At 31.1% G+C, this 20577-nt stretch overlaps 11 protein-coding genes across 11 annotated transcripts; 6 read left to right on the top strand and 5 right to left on the bottom strand.

The window, feature by feature from the left end:
• Positions 1-35: 35 nt before the first annotated feature.
• PPL_04390 (uncharacterized protein) lies at positions 36-896 on the bottom strand (the record flags this gene model as incomplete). The annotated part of the gene is made up of 1 exon (XM_020575292.1): positions 36-896. One exon carries the CDS (start codon positions 894-896, stop codon positions 36-38), a length of 861 nt encoding a protein of 286 aa, XP_020434812.1.
• Positions 897-1321: 425 nt separating this feature from the next.
• PPL_04391 (carbohydrate-binding domain-containing protein) lies at positions 1322-1786 on the bottom strand (the record flags this gene model as incomplete). The annotated part of the gene is made up of 1 exon (XM_020575293.1): positions 1322-1786. One exon carries the CDS (start codon positions 1784-1786, stop codon positions 1322-1324), a length of 465 nt encoding a protein of 154 aa, XP_020434813.1.
• Positions 1787-2340: 554 nt separating this feature from the next.
• PPL_04392 (FYVE zinc finger domain-containing protein) lies at positions 2341-4912 on the top strand (the record flags this gene model as incomplete). The annotated part of the gene is made up of 6 exons (XM_020575294.1): positions 2341-2499; positions 3606-3982; positions 4081-4153; positions 4313-4342; positions 4418-4663; positions 4733-4912. The coding sequence occupies 6 exons, from the start codon at positions 2341-2343 to the stop codon at positions 4910-4912; spliced, it is 1065 nt and encodes a 354-aa protein (XP_020434814.1).
• Positions 4913-5247: 335 nt separating this feature from the next.
• Positions 5248-6296, top strand: rac1C (Rho GTPase; the record flags this gene model as incomplete). The annotated part of the gene is made up of 4 exons (XM_020575295.1): positions 5248-5352; positions 5425-5610; positions 5694-5992; positions 6293-6296. The coding sequence occupies 4 exons, from the start codon at positions 5248-5250 to the stop codon at positions 6294-6296; spliced, it is 594 nt and encodes a 197-aa protein (XP_020434815.1).
• A 449-nt stretch (positions 6297-6745) lies between these two features.
• PPL_04394 (carbohydrate-binding domain-containing protein) lies at positions 6746-7210 on the top strand (the record flags this gene model as incomplete). The annotated part of the gene is made up of 1 exon (XM_020575296.1): positions 6746-7210. The coding sequence occupies one exon, from the start codon at positions 6746-6748 to the stop codon at positions 7208-7210; it is 465 nt and encodes a 154-aa protein (XP_020434816.1).
• Positions 7211-7549: 339 nt separating this feature from the next.
• PPL_04395 (Rho family protein) lies at positions 7550-8854 on the top strand (the record flags this gene model as incomplete). Its single annotated transcript, XM_020575297.1, has 4 exons — positions 7550-7660; positions 7716-7901; positions 7966-8211; positions 8768-8854. The coding sequence occupies 4 exons, from the start codon at positions 7550-7552 to the stop codon at positions 8852-8854; spliced, it is 630 nt and encodes a 209-aa protein (XP_020434817.1).
• Positions 8855-8925: 71 nt separating this feature from the next.
• PPL_04396 (carbohydrate-binding domain-containing protein) lies at positions 8926-9393 on the top strand (the record flags this gene model as incomplete). Its single annotated transcript, XM_020575298.1, has 1 exon — positions 8926-9393. The coding sequence occupies one exon, from the start codon at positions 8926-8928 to the stop codon at positions 9391-9393; it is 468 nt and encodes a 155-aa protein (XP_020434818.1).
• Positions 9394-9818: 425 nt separating this feature from the next.
• PPL_04397 (uncharacterized protein) lies at positions 9819-10679 on the top strand (the record flags this gene model as incomplete). Its single annotated transcript, XM_020575299.1, has 1 exon — positions 9819-10679. The coding sequence occupies one exon, from the start codon at positions 9819-9821 to the stop codon at positions 10677-10679; it is 861 nt and encodes a 286-aa protein (XP_020434819.1).
• Positions 10680-10912: 233 nt separating this feature from the next.
• On the bottom strand, positions 10913-16288 carry PPL_04398 (Putative ubiquitin-conjugating enzyme; the record flags this gene model as incomplete). Its single annotated transcript, XM_020575300.1, has 7 exons — positions 10913-12904; positions 13258-13383; positions 13726-14942; positions 15024-15129; positions 15202-15399; positions 15508-16125; positions 16196-16288. 7 exons carry the CDS (start codon positions 16286-16288, stop codon positions 10913-10915), a joined length of 4350 nt encoding a protein of 1449 aa, XP_020434820.1.
• A 298-nt stretch (positions 16289-16586) lies between these two features.
• PPL_04399 (uncharacterized protein) lies at positions 16587-18583 on the bottom strand (the record flags this gene model as incomplete). Its single annotated transcript, XM_020575301.1, has 3 exons — positions 16587-16608; positions 16923-17649; positions 17818-18583. The coding sequence occupies 3 exons, from the start codon at positions 18581-18583 to the stop codon at positions 16587-16589; spliced, it is 1515 nt and encodes a 504-aa protein (XP_020434821.1).
• A 171-nt stretch (positions 18584-18754) lies between these two features.
• Positions 18755-20002, bottom strand: PPL_04400 (uncharacterized protein; the record flags this gene model as incomplete). The annotated part of the gene is made up of 4 exons (XM_020575302.1): positions 18755-18795; positions 19134-19206; positions 19568-19834; positions 19931-20002. The coding sequence occupies 4 exons, from the start codon at positions 20000-20002 to the stop codon at positions 18755-18757; spliced, it is 453 nt and encodes a 150-aa protein (XP_020434822.1).
• Between the last annotated feature and the right edge of the window lie 575 nt (positions 20003-20577).

Below are 20577 nucleotides of genomic sequence, written 5' to 3' on the forward strand. Positions count from 1 at the left end.
TGATGAGTGGATGAATGATTGATTCGTTTGTTTGTTTAAAGATCTCTTTCAAAGTCATAATCTCTTGAGACATTGCAAAAACCTTGGTATCTCAAAGATACAACCAATCCACCATTGACATACTCGTAAATACAATCACAGTTGGTTTGAGTGCTCTTCCAAACGAAAGTGAGTGTGGCATTTGGTACTTTCTCAGCGAATGCTTCTTTGACCATTTCATCTTTGACACGATTGATGATATTGCCAGAGGTCTTCTCCAATGCATCTAAATACATTCCTGCGAATGATTTTTGGTGGTCTGCATTGAATGATTGGAATAACTTCAATGCAACTGCTGGTTCCATCAATGACCATGTTTGTCCGGTTGCTTTTGAGAGGTTGGCCAGGTAAGTGTCGAATCTTGGTTGAAGTCTGGTCATTTCGAGTGCCACTTCGAATGGATATCCACCAGCACCTGGCAGTGATTCAATGATCTTGAAGTGGGAGGAATTTGGTGAGTTCACTGGACATTTGAAGAGGATTGTCATGACTCCGCCATCGAATCTGAGACGATAGTATTCATATTTGTTGGTTTCATCAGTGTCGACTGTGATAATGACCTTCTTGGCAGAAACGGCATCCAAAAGTGCTTCTTTTCTAAAGGTTGGGTTCTCGCCATTCAAGAATTGTTTGAGAGCATCACGAAGTGCTTCCATCACTTGAGAGTATAAGAATGTTCCTGGTGCTTCTTTGGAGTAACATGAGAATGTCTTTCCTTCCAAATAGTTTGAGAAACCATCCAAATCGAATTGATATTCCCATTCTTGACCAACCAGATCAGCAATTTCCTTTGAGTATTTGGCTAAAGCTGGTTCTTTCTCCTTCAAGTTCTTTCTTGCTACTAATGGGAATGGCATTGTTGTTTTATTTGTTTGATAATAGTTGTTGATATTTAATAAATAATAGATATTATTTGATTTGATTTGTTGTTGTTTTTGAATGAAATAATGTTGATCAATCATTAACTATTTATAGTTTATAGGTTTATGAGATATTTGAGCAATACAGTATTACATTCTTTAATCAAGGAATGATAAAAGAATAAAATAAAAATAGAGAATATTATTATTACATTATTTCTATCTATTTCTCAGATCTTATAATAAAATAAAGGAATAATTAAATATTATATTTATGTAAAATGAATTGATCATCAAAAAAAAAAGAATTATCTTCAAAGAAAAAAAAAAATTTGGTCTCATTTTTGGGTATTTATTTTATAAAAAATATTAGAAATTTAATTTAATTTATTTGAATATTAGAATTCTATTAACATATTTATTTAATATTGGAGAGCACGGATGAAAAGATTTGGAGAACGCATTCCACGATCGATGTATCCAAAGACAAATTCTTTACCAGTGGCAATACCTTGACCATAGGATGGAAGTGAGAAGAATCCATTGTGATATTCGATGTTCCAAACTGAACTTTGATCACGTGGATCCAAAGTGCAATCGGTTTGAATGGCGATGTTCTTCAATGTTCTTGGACCATAGTTGAAGACATGGACACGGTATAAAGTGAATGATTGACCATTCTCAACCCAACTACGTTCAATGGTTTGGACGATTGCAACATCATGACATTGATCCAACAAAACACAGTGACTGACACCACCTTCACAGATACAAACTTGACCAGCACCACATTTGCTTGAATCACATGTTCCAACAATGAATGTTGAGTTTACTGCTGATAAACATGTCAAAGCGACAAATAACAATGAGAATAAAGCAATCTTCATTTTATATTATCTATTTATAAAACTATTTTTACTATAAATATATTATTTTGAATGATTTAAAAGTAATGAAAATCATTGTTTAAATAGATTCTTTAAATGCTTTGGTTCTTCATTACAAACGAATATAGTTTAACTAAATTGTAACCTGTTGATTTGTTTTAATATTAAAAAGATCATTGATATATAATAATGATAGATATTACATCATTTATAATCATATATTACAACATTATATTTAATAAAATGATTAATATATCTTTTTTGTTTATATATATGAATAAATTTTGTTTTTTGTAAGCAATTTTAAAATGATTGGATACTGATAAAATTTTATTATTTCTTTTTTAAAATGTGGTTGTTCTAAATTTTATTTACTCATATTTAAAACAATTTATTAGTTTACTTTGTCAAATATGTAATACAAATTCAAACTTATTTGTAATAAACTTTAAAATATTACTAAAAAATATTATATAAAAAAAAAATGTGTTATAAGAATCCATTCTTTGGTTAAAATATCAGAAGTAGATTTGAATTTTAGAAAGAAAACAACAATGCTATCCTTGATACTACCACTTATATCAATTACTACAATTTTAGTAAACAATTTATATCAATTGTACACCACTGCAACAACAAGATATTATAAAAGTGCCACCACCAGACACTCACCCTTATATTCTACTTTACTCATTGTCTTACCAAAATTAAAAGTGACATAGAGAAGGATCATATTGGATGGGACTCTCACTTCAAGACCTGTAAACTTTGCCAACTTTCTGTCGCTCCAAATCCTATTTAGAACAGACTATGGCAGATTGAACAAGACTCTTATAATGTTCTTATTGGAAGAGTAAGTTTTAAAAATTTCCAGTTTAATCAGTGCAAAATTTTCCTTTTTATTAATGATTATCTATCTTAACAGTTTAGAGAAATGTTAAATTTTAAATATAATTCTAATCTTCAAAATTGGAAAATTAAATAGTATTGAATTTGTCACTTTTACAAGAATATACTTCAACCATTTTCAACTCATCAAACTACGACGGATCTCAGCTTTAAATTATTTAGCCCCAATTTTTATTATCCAAATCATAGGTATTGATAAAGAGGAATTGTTTCAACTTTTATTAATCGTGAAACTTCATTCATTCTTAATGTTAATATCAAATACTAGAGACTTGAGTGCTCTGTCTATTTATAAAACTGTTTAAATTATATAATCTTAATAATCTTTATTCCAAAATTAATAACTTGTATTGCTCATTTAGTTAATAAAGGAAAGATTTTACAAAAAATAAATGCTTAATCAACATGTGACATCATTCTTTAAAATTTATAATTTTAATAAAATTCTTTGATTTTGAAGAGATTTTATTACATTTTTTTTGTTTTTTGCAAAAACCAATAAGATATTATTATTTTTTATATCTTTTCTTTCACTTTATCAAAACAAGTCAAGAAATCAACTACCTAACCCAGGGAATTATGAACAAATCAAAGAAAAGATAGTGTTTTATATTTTATTTTTACAAAAAGCATTTACTTTTGTTTTTATTGTAGTTGTATTAATGTGTTGTATAAATATAAAAGAGATAATCAATTATCTTTAAATTAAATTTCATCAGAGTAGAACATGTTCAGAGATAGATTTACATTGTTTCTAGAGTTGAGAGACAAGTCGAAGCTCGAGAAGAAAGAGAATGACAAACGCGAGTTCACTCAGTTCATGAGAGAACGTTCGTTCAAAGCCGCGCAAGTAGCTCCTCCTCCGACCGTAACACAATCGTCATTTCCAAACATCTTTTTCAATAAGAAGTCGGTGCAGCCGCCTGTAGCTAACAACCAGCAGCAGCAGCAACAGCAGCAGCAACAACGTGATAACCTGACAAATAAACCATACTGTTTTACATGTGGTAAAGAGTTTGGAATATTCACATCAAAGATTGCCTGTGATCTTTGTTTCATTAGTTTCTGCTTGCCGTGTATCACCAAGCTATCGAGTAAAGACATCACAGGTGTCTTGCGTGAAGGTCAAACCAAGAACTACTGCAGTGGCTGTGTATTCATTGTGAAGCGCGAAGAGAGCAGTCGTCGTCACGAAGCAATGTTACAACAGGCAAGAGACGATCCACTCTATCAAACCTATTGTGAGATTACACTCGTAAAGAAAGCAATTCATGCTGGAATGCCAAGGTAACAATTATTATTATCTTTTTCAAAGATATTTATATAAATCATTTACTAATAATAATATCATTCCATTGCTTTGTTATTTGGTTATTTATGTTTAGTTTCGAATATTTAGCATCTTCAGTAACAGATTTTACGAGAGCATCGTCAAAGAATAAGGAAACATTCATCATTGTATATAACGAGGTGTTGAGGAATCAGTCAGAGTTGTCTACGCTATTCAAAGAGTTTGATAAGTCGTTAAAGATGATCACCAGTATGAAACCTAGACATATGTTGGAAGACATCGTTAGAAACAACATGAAACATATATACGCATTATTTTTACAACAGAATCTACCAAAGTTTAAAACAATTCAAAATGTAAATAGCTTATTAACTATATAATATTAAATGATAATTATTAACATTTCTCTTTATTATTATTGTTTTTATTAGCAAATTTTACATTTAGAAATGAATACAGCAACCAATATATATACAGTTTTATGTAGGAATGCAATAGATAATCAATTGAACAGAGAGTTCTGGGATAAATATCAAGTTCCATTCCAAAATGCAATTAGAATCTGTAGGAGTGATCTATTCAATGCTACCGTACGATGCGGTGAGGATTGGGAGAAACATAAGAATTTAGTAGATAAATCTATTTGTCAAACCGATTCATCTTTTTTAGGTTTAGCTGTAAGTAAATCACTTCTTTTATTTTTATTTTTATAATTATATATATTAATTTTATTTATTTTATTATAGGATCATCCATCAAAAGAATTCGAAGCAACATTAATAAGAAAGAATGCAGAGCTCATCAAAAAGATGATGGAACAGATAACAATGAGAGTGAAACCCGACGAACTAGTTCAATCGAAAGCTGTTCTAAACGAATTACATCAATTATTAACGAATGCCTATAATAAAGGTTTACAATTTTAATAAGAATAAATTTCAATTTATTTCTTTGTTTTTTTAATTTAATTTATTTAATTTATTGATGTTTTTTTTGATTTACTCAAATTTTTTTAGCTGAAAATTTGTGGTTGAAATTATTTTTTGCAAAATCGAATCTTTTAATTAAAGTATTTTGATCAAACTATTAATGTATACATTAAATCTATACTAAAAATAGATAAATCAACTAATATAAAATGTGAATGTCAAATCACTTTATTTGATCAAGCAATCAAAGCAAATATTAAAAAAACAAATAAAAGTTAATAACTTATTAAATTAAGATTATATATAATAATAAATAAATAAATAAATCAAGAATGATGCAAGCTCTCAAATGTGTAGTTGTCGGTGATGGTGCAGTCGGTAAGACTTGTTTGCTTATTTCATACACCTCCAATGCATTCCCAGGTGAATATATTCCAGTATGTAATTATTATATTATTAGCAAGACAGTTTAGTTGATTAATATTATTATTATTTATTATTTTGTAAAGACTGTTTTTGATAATTATAGTGCCAATGTAATGGTAGATGGTAAAGCATATAACTTGGGATTGTGGGATACTGCCGGTCAAGAGGAATACGATCGTCTTCGTCCATTGTCATATCCTCAAACCGATATCTTTTTATTATGTTTTTCAGTCATTTCACCATCATCTTTTCAAAATATTTCATCAAGAGTATGTTTATTATATTATTCATTGTTGATATTAATGTTAAAATCTGTTTATTAACTATTAATAATTAATTGAAAACAATCTAGTGGGCACCAGAAGTTCAACATTATAATGGTCAGAACGCACCAACCATATTAGTTGGAACCAAAATTGATATGCGTGAAGATCGTGAAACTCTCGAGCGTCTCAGAGATAAGAATTTACAACCAATCAAATATGAACAGGGTCTCCAGAAAATGAAGGAAATAAATGCAGCCAAATACGTAGAATGTTCAGCACTCACACAGAAAGGTCTCAAAGCAGTATTTGATGAAGCAATCAGAATGGTTGCAAATCCACCATGTAACAAAAGAAAATCAAAGAAACAACATGGATGTTTAATCTTGTAATCACAGCCATCTAAATCAATCAATTAATCAATCAAATCGCTTATTTATATAACATCAAAAAGACTATATTAAACAACATAGTTTTTTTTTTTAAACAATCCTCCTAAAGACAATCAATCCCACTTCTTATTTTTAATTAATTTTGTAAAATACTTAATAAATGTATATTGCACTATACCTGCAAAGATTTTAAAAAATTCTTTTTATTTTATTTCGATATTCAGATGTAAAATGTTATCATTACTTGTTTCTCTGATATATCATCATCTATTCAAAGTAATTTATTCTATATATAGATAATTAAAGATTTACACTTAATTATTACTAATATATATTTCTAAAATTTATTTCACTAATAAACTATTAAATTGTTTTAAATATGAGTAAATAAAATTTAGAACAACCACATTTTTAAAAAGAAATAAAAAAAAAATTTAATCTGTATCCAATCATTTTAAAATTGCTTTCAAAAATTGATTTTTTTTTAAAAAAAAAAAAGATATATATTAATCATTTTATTAAATATAATGTTATAATATATGATTATAAATGATGTAATATCTAACATTATTATTATGGTCTTTTATTATTAGAAACAAATCAACAGGTTACAATTTAGTAACACTATATTCGTTTAATGAAGAACCAAAGCATTTAAAGAATCTATTTAAACAATGATTTTCATTACTTTTAAATCATTCAAAATAATAAATTTATAGTAAAATAGTTTTATAAATAGATAATATAAAATGAAGATTGCTTTATTCTCATTGCTATTTGTCGCTTTGACATGTTTATCAGCAGTAAACTCAACATTCATTGTTGGAACATGTGATTCAAGTAAATGTGGTGCTGGTCAAGTTTGTATCTGTGAAGGTGGTGTCAGTCATTGTGTCTTGTTGGATCAATGTCATGATGTTGCAATCGTCCAGACCATTGAACGTAGTTGGGTTGAGAATGGTCAATCATTCACTTTGTACCGTGTCCACGTCTTCAACTATGGTCCAAGAACATTGAAGAACATCGCCATTCAAACCGATTGCACTTTGGATCCACGTGATCAAAGTTCAGTCTGGAACATCGAATATCACAATGGATTCTTCTCACTTCCATCCTATGGTCAAGGTATTGCCACTGGTAAAGAATTTGTCTTTGGATACATCGATCGTGGAATGCGTTCTCCAAATCTCTTCATCCGTGCTCTCCAATATTAAATAAATATAAATAAAATATTAATTGATTATTATTTTAATAATAGATAAAATATTTGTAAATTGTTTTTTTATTTTTATATATTTTGATCGATTTGTTATGATAATTAATTGATTAACAATTAAAGTTAATTAATTACAACTTTAAATTAATTTTAAAAAAGATAAACTTGATAAATATAATTTAATTTGTTCATGATCACCATTTTAATAAATCTGCAGCTTCCATGTTTTCAAATGAAATTTTAATTTTTTATTTTAATTTATTTTGTTTCCTAGGATTATAATTGGTTATCACGATCATTTTTATTCGCTATATTATCAATAGAAAACGCTTAAACAATGAGAGTTCCAACATCTAAATGTGTAGTTGTCGGTGATTCTGAAGTTGGTAAGACTTGTCTTTTAGTTAGTTATACAACGGGTGGAATATTGCCTGATTGTCATATTACAGTATGTATATTAAACATGTTGTTTACATTCATATGTATTGATTTAATTTCTTTAGGTATTTGATAACTATACTTCAAATTTAAATGTAGATGGTAAACCTTATGCAATTAATCTATGGGATACATATATATCGAATTCCGATACAAACAACTTGACAAGACTTACTTATTTTCAAACCGATATCTTTTTATTATGTTTTTCAGTGATATCTCCTTCGTCTTTTGAAAATATATCATCAAAGGTATCGTATTTATAAATATATCATTTCTTACATTTAGTTTATTTATATTACATTTCACTTTTAGTGGATTCCAGAACTTAATGAACATCTTTACAATAATGAAACCAAACAAAATGTATCGATTATTTTAGTTGGAACTAAAGTTGATTTACGTGATAACGATGAAGTGATCGCACTTCTTAAAACAAAGAATATGCAACCAATAACATATGATCAAGGTCTCAATAAAATGAAAGAAATCAATGCATCTCTATATATAGAGTGTTCAGGACGAACACATACCAATGTTAAAGAATTGTTCGATGAAGTAGTAAGAAAAACTTTAAAACCGAACCAGAAATCAAAGAAGAAACAATGTTTTATCATGTGATACCATCTTAAAATAAGACAATTAAACCTACTTTATAATGTAACACTACAGGCCAACAAAACATAACAAAACATATTAAAAGATCAAAAAAAATTGTACAATTACTGTTAAAATAAACAAATTGATTAGTAAATAGTTATATTCACTTTTACAAATAAAAAGTTTAAAATGTATTATACATTTTTAATAAATAATATTTTTAGTAATATTTTAAAGTTTATTACAAATAAGTATGAATTTATTACTTTTTTGACCAACAATAAACTATTAAATTGTTTTAAATATGAGTAAATAAAATTTAGAACAACCACATTTTAAAAAAGTAATAATAAAATATTATCTGTATCCAATCATTTTAAAATTGCTTACAAAAAAAAATATATAAACAAAAAAAAGATATATATTAATCATTTTATTAAATATAACGTTGTAATATATGATTATAAATGATGTAATATCTATCATTATTATATATCAATGATCTTTTTATTATTAGACACAAATCAACAGGTTACAATTTAGTAACACTATATTCGTTTGTAATGAAGAATCAAAGCATTTAAAGAATCTATTTAAACAATGACTTTCATTACTTTTAAATCATTCAAAATAATATATTTATAGTAAAATAGTTTTATAAATAGATAATATAAAATGAAGATTGCTTTATTCTCATTGTTATTTGTCGCTTTGACATGTTTATCAGCAGTAAACTCAACATTCATTGTTGGAACATGTGATTCAAGCAAATGTGGTGCTGGTCAAGTTTGTATCTGTGAGGGTGGTGTCAGTCATTGTGTTTTGTTGGATCAATGTCATGATGTTGCAATCGTTCAAACCATTGAACGTAGTTGGGTTGAGAATGGTCAATCATTCACTTTGTACCGTGTCCATGTCTTCAACTATGGTCCAAGAACATTGAAGATACATCGCTCAATTCAAACCGATTGCACTTTGGATCCACGTGATCAAAGTTCAGTTTGGAACATCGAATATCACAATGGATTCTTCTCACTTCCATCCTATGGTCAAGGTATTGCCACTGGTAAAGAATTTGTCTTTGGATACATCGATCGTGGAATGCGTTCTCCAAATCTTTTCATCCGTGCTCTCCAATATTAAATAAATATGTTAATAGAATTCTAATATTCAAATAAATTAAATTAAATTTCTAATATTTTTTATAAAATAAATGCCCAAAAATGAGACCAAATTTTTTTTTTTTCTTTGAAGATAATTCTTTTTTTTTTGATGATCAATTCATTTTACAAATATTTAATTATTCCTTTATTTTATTATTATGTTAGATCTGAGAAATAGATAGAAATAATGTAATAATAATATTCTCTATTTTTATTTTATTCTTTTATCATTCCTTGATTAAAGAATGTAATACTGTATTGCTCAAATATGTTATAAACCTATAAACTATAAATAGTTAATGATTGATCAACTTATTTCATTCAAAAACAACAAATCAAATCAAATCAAATAATATCTATTATTTATTAAATATCAACAACTATTATCAAACAAATAAAACAACAATGCCATTCCCATTAGTAGCAAGAAAGAACTTGAAGGAGAAAGAACCAGCTTTGGCCAAATACTCAAAGGAAATTGCTGACCTGGTTGGTCAAGAATGGGAATATCAATTCGATTTAGATGGTTTCTCAAACTATTTGGAAGGAAAGACATTCTCATGTTACTCCAAAGAAGCACCAGGAACATTCTTATACTCTCAAGTGATGGAAGCACTTCGTGATGCTCTCAAACAATTCTTGAATGGCGAGAACCCAACCTTTAGAAAAGAAGCACTTTTGGATGCCGTTTCTGCCAAGAAGGTCATTATCACAGTCGACACTGATGAAACCAACAAATATGAATACTATCGTCTCAGATTCGATGGCGGAGTCATGACAATCCTCTTCAAATGTCCAGTGAACTCACCAAATTCCTCACACTTCAAGATCATTGAATCACTCCCAGGTGCTGGTGGATATCCATTCGAAGTCGCACTCGAAATGACCAGACTTCAACCAAGATTCGACAACTACTTGAGCAACCTCTCAAAAGCAACCGGACAAACATGGTCATTGATGGAACCAGAAGTTGCACTAAAGTTATTCCAATCATTCAATGCAGATCACCAAAAATCATTCGCAGGAATGTATTTAGATGCATTGGAGAAGACCTCTGGCAATATCATCAATCGTGTCAAAGATGAAATGGTCAAAGAAGCATTCGCTGAGAAAGTACCAAATGCCACACTCACTTTCGTTTGGAAGAGCACTCAAACCAACTGTGATTGTATTTACGAGTATGTCAATGGTGGATTGGTTGTATCTTTGAGATACCAAGGTTTTTGCAATGTCTCAAGAGATTATGACTTTGAAAGAGATCTTTAAACAAACAAATCAATCATTCATCCACTCATCAAACGATAGACAAATCAGTCATCAACGTAAAACTTTATTGAATAAATAAAATAAATATAAAACCTTTATAAAACAAAATGATATTCTATTTTTTATTCGAATACTTATATAGATTGTACTATTGTTTGAAAAATTCAAATGGATATTTTTACGCATATTGAATAAATCATGAAATGAATTAGATTATTTATTTGACTTTAGTTCTAACCAATTTTATAATTATTGTCTTTAACATAATTGTATACCGTTCTGTATCCCTTTCTATTGGCAAGTGAGGATGAAAGTGAGGAACAGATCTTCTCGCTCTGAAGTGAACCAAGATATTTTACCATGGGAAATTGTCCAAATTGCAAAGCAAAATCAAATGCTCTATTAATTATATCTTGACTAACAGTTAACTGAATTCTTTCCAATAAGAACTTAAGAACATCCAATTGTCCACCAGAAGCAACTTTAAAAATGATATCTTTTGTTAACAAATTTGGAAATCGATCATATATGAAATGATATGATTCAAGACATTTGAAAGGATGTTTAATGGGACCGGTATGGACCAGTTTGAGTTCTTCATATAAATAGGTTGCCATTTCTATATCACCAATGTCCAATGCGTTCTTAATTGAATCTGAATGAAATGTGCTGGGTAGGAACTTACGCACTCTACAACCTAACATTCTATCTGCATGCTGATATTTATGTTGATACTTTATCAACAACTTGAGCATATCTATATCACCACTTCTGACCACTGGTCTAATATCCAATCGAAACGTTGTTTTGCTTTCGATCAGCAGCTGTTCAACGACATCATAGAGACCAATCAACTCGATCCTATTCACATTCAAACAAAGACTCATGATTTCTTCAAGGTCGTTTGGACAAATCCTAATAAGATATCTGATCATGTCGATGTGTACATTGGAGAATGCATTCCGAATAATGGATTTATAATTCGTAACTTTGTTACTAACATGTTGGTGAATATACTTGATGAATTCGAACTGTTTGTAGCTAGCTGCATAATTAAAGTGAAGAGAATTGATATCACATAGACCAAGTTGGTGAATAGTTTTGAAGGCGTGTAATCTACCGAGTACAATGACATCAAGAATCTGGGATGGTCTCTCTATCTTGTAGAATACTTTCATTTCTCTAAACAAGTAATAAATGATCTCTGGGTAGTCATAGTTGAACACTTTGTTTATCGCTGAGTCAATTACAATTAAAGGATGGGAGAATAGATACTTTACAATATCGATATGTCCAAAACTTGCAGCATTGATCAGTGCAACTTGAAGTTGATCTTTTATACTATCGATAAAATTGGCACATAAGAATTGAACCACTGAAAGATGACCGTTTAAAGATGCTTGATTCAATGCTCTACCAGAACAACCTTCACTTCTATTTCGAGATAACCATTCTACCGTTTCTAAATGACCATTTGCTGAAGCATTGTTCATCGCTGATCGATCACATCCTTCTGTTCTATTCTCGTGTAACCACTTGACTAATTGGATGTTTCCATTGGTTGAAGCATAGATCATAGCTGCTTTCGAACATCCTTCAGTTCGATTCTCATGAAGCCATTTTACATTATCCAATCTATTGTGTTTTGATGCAAGATCAATCACCTTAAAGCAACTGGTTTGTGATTGATTCCTTGTGAATAACCATTCTAACGTTTCTAAGTCACCATACTTTGCAACTGCTGCCACTGTATTATCTGATAGAATAGTGTTGTCTGGAATAAAACCAACTAGATATCTAACTATATCAAACTGCTTTCTACATGCTGCATATTCGATACTGCCAATCCAATCTATTGTTTTAAATTTCGATTGTAAATAGTCGACGATTTCAGTGTCACCATTAGATGCTATAATCTTTATAGTCAATTTTGATTGGTTTTCATTCAAAAATTGGCTGGACACACTTTTGAGAATTAAGTCTATCGTGGCTATATCTGTATTCTTAATAGCATTAAAAATGGAAGGAATGATATCTTGGTCAGTTCTGTTATCCAACAGAAACTTGATGGTCTCTGTGCTACAACGCTCTTGCACTGCAAATGACAATACATCACTGGGCCAACTATCATACCGATATTGGTTTTGTACCACTTTGAGCAAAGGTAAATGATGAACTAATTTACGTATTGGTAAATTGTTGAGTGTAATAAAAGTATCGCCACTCTCCATCAAAATAACCAGTTGATCAAAGTACTTATATGAAATTAGCGATTCATATCTTCTCTTTAACGTAGACCATGGGATAGAGTTAATATGCAAATAATTTATATATCTAATAAAAGAGAATATCTTTCTCCATATTACTTTGTTATTATAAAATGATAATAATAATTCTTTATTCATAACTATCTAGATATAGATATATATATATATTGGAATAAATGGAATTTACAAAAAAAAAAAAAAGTTTGCAAGATATTCTGAATTTTGGACAATTTAACTGGGTGTTTTACCAACGATTATTATTTATTCTCAATTGATAATAGTTTTTGTTTTAACTTTAAAAGGGGTAATACAAAACCTTCAGAGGGTGGCAATGTTATACCCAAAATATTATGATTACTATTGTTATTATTATTATTTTCATTGTTGTTGGTATTATTGCTTGCTACTGGATCTGTTGATGAAGTAGTTATTGGTGTCTGTGTTGTGTTAAAGAAAGTATCTATTCTATTCAATATGGTCTGTTTGTTTTCGTTGATGTGTTTGGTGATGATATCTGCAAATACGTGTGGTTTGTTGGAGTGATAGAATAGCAATGCCTCCAATGTGAGTAGGTATGCCTCTTCGTTGTAGAGCGATGTATTTCTGATTCCTATTTTCGTGCCAATCTGTGCTTCGTATCCCGCTTCGAGGAAGTACGGTTCTTTACAACCGAGAATCAGACCTTGGATACTGATTAACACTTGCAAGAGATTCGACAAACCGGGCTGCCAAACTTCGTTTTTGTTGCCGTGCCACGTACCGAGCAGACTCAGACAAACATTGCCATTGACATAGAGATTGGGATGCAGTTTGAATGTAACGCTGTGATAGAATACCTTGGGTGGAACGAATGGGTATTGATTGGGCAAATAGATATCGAAAATGAAAACACCGTTCTCGTAGACGGTATCGCCTGGACCGACTATCAGTGCTTGCAACAGATTCATTCTCTCACTGTAGCCCTTAACGTAGATACCTTTTGGCAATGAAGTTTGCAACAATTTGATTTCCTTGTTGATTGCACTTAAAAATTTAGAAGTCATTGAAACTTTCTCGTTGAAAAAAGCATGATTATCTATTGATGTCAACAATTCAAATTCACCTCTTTCTTCATTGTTGTCATCAACTTCTACTTCTTCTTCCACTTTACTTGATTCTTCCAATACCTCTTTATCATTAACTTTAACATTATTATTATTATTACTATTATTACTATTACTATTATCTATACTATTACTATTGTTGTTGTTATTATCGTTGATTGATAATCCAGCTAATCTTCCAATATCATCTTTATACTTTTTAATATAGTTTAAAACATTTTGAAGGAAACTGTTACCGGTTGTTTGATGCGCTTTGACCAGTTCATCCTCGTGATCCATCATTCTTCTTGCAACTTTACTGATGTTGGCTTCGTCGTTGATGTCATCTTCGTAGTCAGCAGGATCGTATGCATCCATTGTGTCGCTATCTTGATCGTCGTCGTCATCCACCTCTTCATCGTCTTGCTCGACGACAGCCAAATCCTGTGGATATAGAGTCTCCTCGCATCCATTGTTCCATCTGACAACGACCTGACAAGTCTCATTGGATTTACCGATGACCTGTCCAACTACGTCGGCCAATGGATTAATGCTAGCACTGTCTTTTCTCAGTACAAAGTCGGATTCATCGATATTATCATCTTCAATATACTCTATCAAATAGACCGATACATCCTCCTCCAATTCCACCGGCAACTCACTATCGCTCTTTGACTTCCAATAAACTGAGCAAGTACGCTTCTCAGGGTTATACTGTTTGATGACACCCCACTTTGTTTTCTTCTCCTTCTCGGCAGGCTCTACCACATCACCCGGGAAGTAATCAGTCGATAGATTATCCACGCATGTCAAATCCAACGATGCCTCCAAAGTAACCAAACCATCTTGCCACAATATCTTATATTTTGTCTCTGTATACCAAACCATTCCACCCTGTTCAACACCTTCTTTATCTAAAATATACATATTAATTTAATTTAACGCAGTTCAAGTTAATATTTGTTGGTAATATTGTTATAGCCAATAGTACATACCTCTATATAAAACTGATTCACCCATAATAGAATAATCATAATCATCTTTAATTAAAATGACATCTTGTGTCTTTTGTTTTGGATTTGGTTCATCTGCATCTAAATCCTATTAATTTAAATGATAATGTTAGACAAATATTATATCCAGTAGAATGAAATTCAAATTGATTTAACATACGATATAGAAATACCAATTGACATCGACATTGACAGATTTAACATCCATAATCAAACCTTTTCCTCTGACACTATTAACTATTTTACCTTTGCAAACCGATTCATCGTATAGACCTTCCACTTTAATCATTTTACTCATTAAGAAATTTCCAACTAAATTTGGATCATCCAATGATTTTATCTTTAATTCAACTCTATCCTTTAATTATTATTATTTATGAATAAAATATATATATGTTAATAACAGGATGCTGAATAATGATGATGGATATGATATTTAATGAATAATGGAATATGATTAATTTACCTCTGTAATACTACCTATAACTTTTGATTCTTGATCCATTACTAATACACCGTATTGATACTCGGTTGGTGGTCTTACATGATCGGTGGTAACGAACCAAGTCTCGTCAAAGGTTCGGGTTGTGTCGATCAGAGTATTCAGGAATTCAAAGGGTATTACGTGATAGGTCTTTTTCATTGAGAGAACCTTTCCGAGTTGTGCGCTATCACTCTGATTCCTCTGAACGTTGTCACCGATGTACAGTGTTCGATCGACCATCGTCAACTCGCTAAAGTCCAACTCGAGCAACGATCCATCCGGTTTCTGAATGAGAACACCACTGACTTGATTCTTGAATTTATAGGTATTGATTGTTTCGTCCATATCAACGAATGAATCACTATCCTCACTGTTTAAACTATCTTCATTTTCACAATCGTCGCCATCTTCTTCGTCGTCGTCGTCATCTTCATCATCTAACTCTTCATCTTCACTATCTTTATCATCTTTACCATCATCCTCTTCGTCATCATCATCTAAATTATCATTATCTTCCCAAGATAGTTTAGCAACAACACCAAATTCTTGAGACTGATGAGTAGGATTTATAAATGTAACAATATCCTCTTTAAATATATTCTAAAATGATAGATTCATTAGTAAAATAACCATGATGAAACAATTAGGTGATAATTAAAAATAAACATACTCTTTCAACTTTGGTAGTTTCTGCCTGTTGCTGTTGCTGTTGCTGTGGTTGTATTATTTTCGAAGTTGATGAATTATCATCATTTGTACTCATTATTTGTTTATTAAATCTCTGTTTTTGTTTAATATAAAAAGTGAGATACTACTATTATAATAAAATCAATTGACAATAATTATATATATATAATACTAAACAATATATAAAAATAAGTCTAAAATCAGTCAACTTTATTTTTTGTTCGTAATTTTTTTTTAAATTTAAATTTCTTATAAAAGTAATTTTTTTTTTAATAAAAAATTTAGATTAAGTTTATACAATACCAAATCTTTGGTTGTTTAATAATAAACACTGGTGAAAAAGAATAGGCTAAGCGATCGATTGAAGAGGATCTTTAAGTTCCTGAAATGGCTGTGCTACATTAAAGAAGATACAGCCGCTTGGGAGAAGAAGATAACTGTCCATATAGGTATCCTGTCAACGCTATTTATCCAGAAATTGAAGTTTTAATCCATATGCCTTTGATGTGTATTTATCGATGATAATAAAGTCAATTGAATTTTAAAAATACATGAATATTACAGTGAATTAGCTGTACATTCATCACTAATTAATCATCATTCATTATAATCAGACTTGTTTATTCAATAATAATAAACTTTGAATATTTTAAAAACTAATAATACATTTATTTGTTTTGTTTTTTGCTCTGTTAACATTTAAGTATTACTTTGGTACTGGAATCTTGTAGGATGACTCATGCTTTGGATCCAATGCGAGAACAAAGTTTACTTTTTTGATTTCCTTAAAACCTTCGCTGAGTTCTGGTGCCTCGAAATTCTTGTTGTACATGTGATATACCATGGTTGGAACGTGCTTGACATCGAGGGTTCTCTCACGATGATAGTTGTTGTGGTAGGAGGTTTCACGGTCGGTCTGCATGTGGAAGCAACGCACTTGAACACCGTGTCGCTTGGCGATGTTGATGTACTCCTTACGTGCTGCCTTGGTTGGATTGGTGTTGTCGATCACCACCGATTTGCCTTGGGAGAGCTGTTCCTCTGCGAACTTCTGAACTTTAGCTTTCACCTTGAGAGTGTCTTGATTGGCCCACGCGTAGCCAGCGGCAATAAAGTGCTTCTTGGTGAAGGTGCTCTTACCGCTTGCCGGCCAACCGACCATGATTACCAACTCCTGAGTTTTCGAGACGACGGTTTGGTCGTCGCCTTGCAGCTCTGGACCAGAAGTGGTTGCTTTGGGCACGACGAATTTCGAGTTGATGGCGGTGGTCGGTGCCTCTTTGAGGAAGAACTCTTCGGGTGTTTTGAAGTCGATATTCGATGCCATGGCGAAACCCTTGTCAGAGGCGGCGAAATCCTTCTTTTTGCCTGGCTTCCAACCGTCTGGACGACCGGCGGCATCACCGACGTAGAAGGAATTGGCGAGATCGAATTGCACTCCGGTGGTACATTGGTCCTGGAGGAAGTTCCACATCAGTGAGTTTGGCTTACGCCAGGCACCGTTGACGTCGCACGCCATGATGGCAATACAAGGGATACCGATCTCCTGGCAGAGATCTTCGATCTTACCGGAGACCTGACTGAACTTGGTCTTGTCGAATTTACCCTTGACACCGATACCACCTTGATTGGTAATAACGATCACCTGATATCCATCGTCGTGAAGCTGTTTCATCATGGTTGGTACGACTGGATTCCACCATTGCCAATCGGTACGAGACTTGGCAAACTTGGCACCGGACTTTGGTTCTACCATTGTGTCATCCATATCGAAAGCGGCAATCTTGGAACGTGAGATATGTTGTTCAAGGAAAAAGTAAGCTTCATCTTTGTGAATGGTCCATTTTCCAAGTGGTTGAGTTGATTTGGCAATGGCTTTTGTTACTTTTGAAACATTTGATGTTGTTGTTGTTGTGGTAGTTGGTTCTTCTTCTTCTTCTTCTTCTTCTTCTACTTCGGATTCAGATTCTTCTTTCTTTGCTACTGGTTTTTTTGGAGCGGCAACTGGAATTGCTTTACCAGTGGCAGTTCTTGTTCTCTTTGTTGGTTGAACTGGTTCCTCTTCTTCCTCTGCTTTCTCTGGAAGATCAGCACCATCTTTTTCCTCTTCCTTCTTTTCTTCTTCCTCTTCTTTTTCTTCGTCTGAATCTGGTTCATAAGCTTTTCTTTTGGGGTTCGCTTGATTCTTCTTTGGAGCCGGAGCAGCTACTTTCTTGGCAGTGGTATCCGGTGAGGTGGCATCTCCTTGATGCGCCATGATCTCTTTGATCAAATATGCTTTGGTACTCTTTACTTTGATACCTAATGTTTTACAGATGTCAGCGACCTGTTTATATAACATATTCTCCAAGGCTTCTTGTTCGTATGCCATTGTTTTTTAATATAGTTTAAAGATCTAATATAGAAAATAAGTAATAAGTGGAAAGAATAAAAACTTAAATATTTATATATGTATTGTATTATTATATGATGAATTGAATTAGCAAAGGCAAAAGACCCAACTTTAAATAAGCTTGGTATAAAATTTATTGCCAATAAATTATTAACATTTATTCGAATTTTTAAAACCAGATGCTTGAATCCCTCATAATCAAAAAAAATATTTTTCTTAGCAAAATTTGATTAATTTTTGACTTTTTTGGGAATCAGGGGATGTGTGTTAATTTTTTTCAATGATAGTTGTTGTGGCTGTTATTCAAAAACATTTTTCAAGATATCGCGATGGCGGTTAATAAAAATAAAAAAAAATATCAAACCTTGCCTATATGTATCTACTAAAAAATGCTTTTTTTTTTTTATCTAATTTTCATTAAAATCAAACAAGGTTCTTTTATTCTTTAAAAAGAGTTTGGACTCTATTTTTCAATGGGGAAAATGAGTTTTCCAATCTGCATCGGAGTTCGGAGCAAGCTACAACAAACCCGAGAGATCAAAGAATACAGAGACAGACATATTTATCAATGTTATGAAAGATTCAATCAATTTCTCAAAGATCTTCAATCAAAAATTGGTGTTCAAAAAATGGTTATTGTAATATGGGAAATTTATATGAGAAAATCAATGATTGGCTGAATTTCTATCGATTTCTTGAATAGAGTGGATTTTAGCTGGTTGCTAATCTTTAAAACTACGATAAATATAAAATTTTTGGATTTGGAATCAAACACAGCCAATTCCAAAAAAATTGTTTTAATATTTATTTATTTATTTACATTTGTAAATTTGAATGTCAAACTAAGTGTTAGAAAGGGCTGTTCAAACCTAAGGAATCAGGAGTACATCGATTTTGTTTGGATATGAATCGTTGTTGATTGTTTTTGTTTGGCCAAGATATGACTATGGTATTGCCTCTAACTTGACTGGTTGGATAATTTCTATCGGTGATACGTTCGAGCAAACCTAGATCCTTTGCCTTCCAGAATGAAAAGAGTACATTTGGTTTCGTAGGATCAATTGGGAATGACACTGAACTATAATTGATACCACCAGAATGAGGGAAACCATCTTTATAGCCAGAGTATATCGAATATGCAACGTCTCTATTCAAACGAATTGTTAACATCTTTGTATAGGAATTTACAAGTGTCACCAATGCTACTCTAACCATATTATCAGGTTGATCCTTTTTTTTTATTTGTTTAAAACAAAATGTATTAATTATATAAATTTCTTTTTGTTTTAGTATTTATTTTTTTTTATTTCTTTTTCTTGTAATTACTTTAAATTTTTCTAATATAGTACCACTTATTTCTTCATTTCCAACAAATATATCTAAAATATTATCATCCATATTCAAGTTTAGTTAGTCGCGATAAACCAGTTGTGATTGTTTAATGTGGATTGTTGTTGTTGAATAAAATGGAAATCACAAAAATATCAAAATAACATTGTAAAGAAGTACATTATCAATATATATTGTTGGTGTTTAGGTCAAAGACGATCTCACAGTAACATTATCATAAACAGTAAAAAAATCAATTGAGTGAGAGAATTTAAAACTATACAAATAATCTTACTTTATTTGTTTAAAATAATTGTTGTTTACTTGGTTTTTTTTTTTCTTTTTTTTTTTGTGGTTGTTTTTATCTTCTTTTTTTTTAATTGGTATGTTAGTTGATGATCCAATACTACACTCCTTACATTATTTAAAAAAAAAAATGTAAAATGAAATAAAGTGAGTGGGTATTTTATCATCACTAATGATTTATTTGTTGAATATTGTAGTTGTTATTGTCATTTTTACTTGTTGTTGATGTTATTGTTGTTTGTTTTTTTATAAGGGTGTTTTTATTGTTGTTGTTGTTTTTTATTGAGAATGTAAAAGAAAGGAATGAAATACAATAGTTATAATGATAGATAGATTGG

The sequence above is a fragment of the Heterostelium album genome, assembly GCF_000004825.1.
Source record: "Heterostelium album PN500 unplaced genomic scaffold PPL_contig9, whole genome shotgun sequence".
Taxonomy (NCBI): domain Eukaryota; phylum Evosea; class Eumycetozoa; order Acytosteliales; family Acytosteliaceae; genus Heterostelium; species Heterostelium album.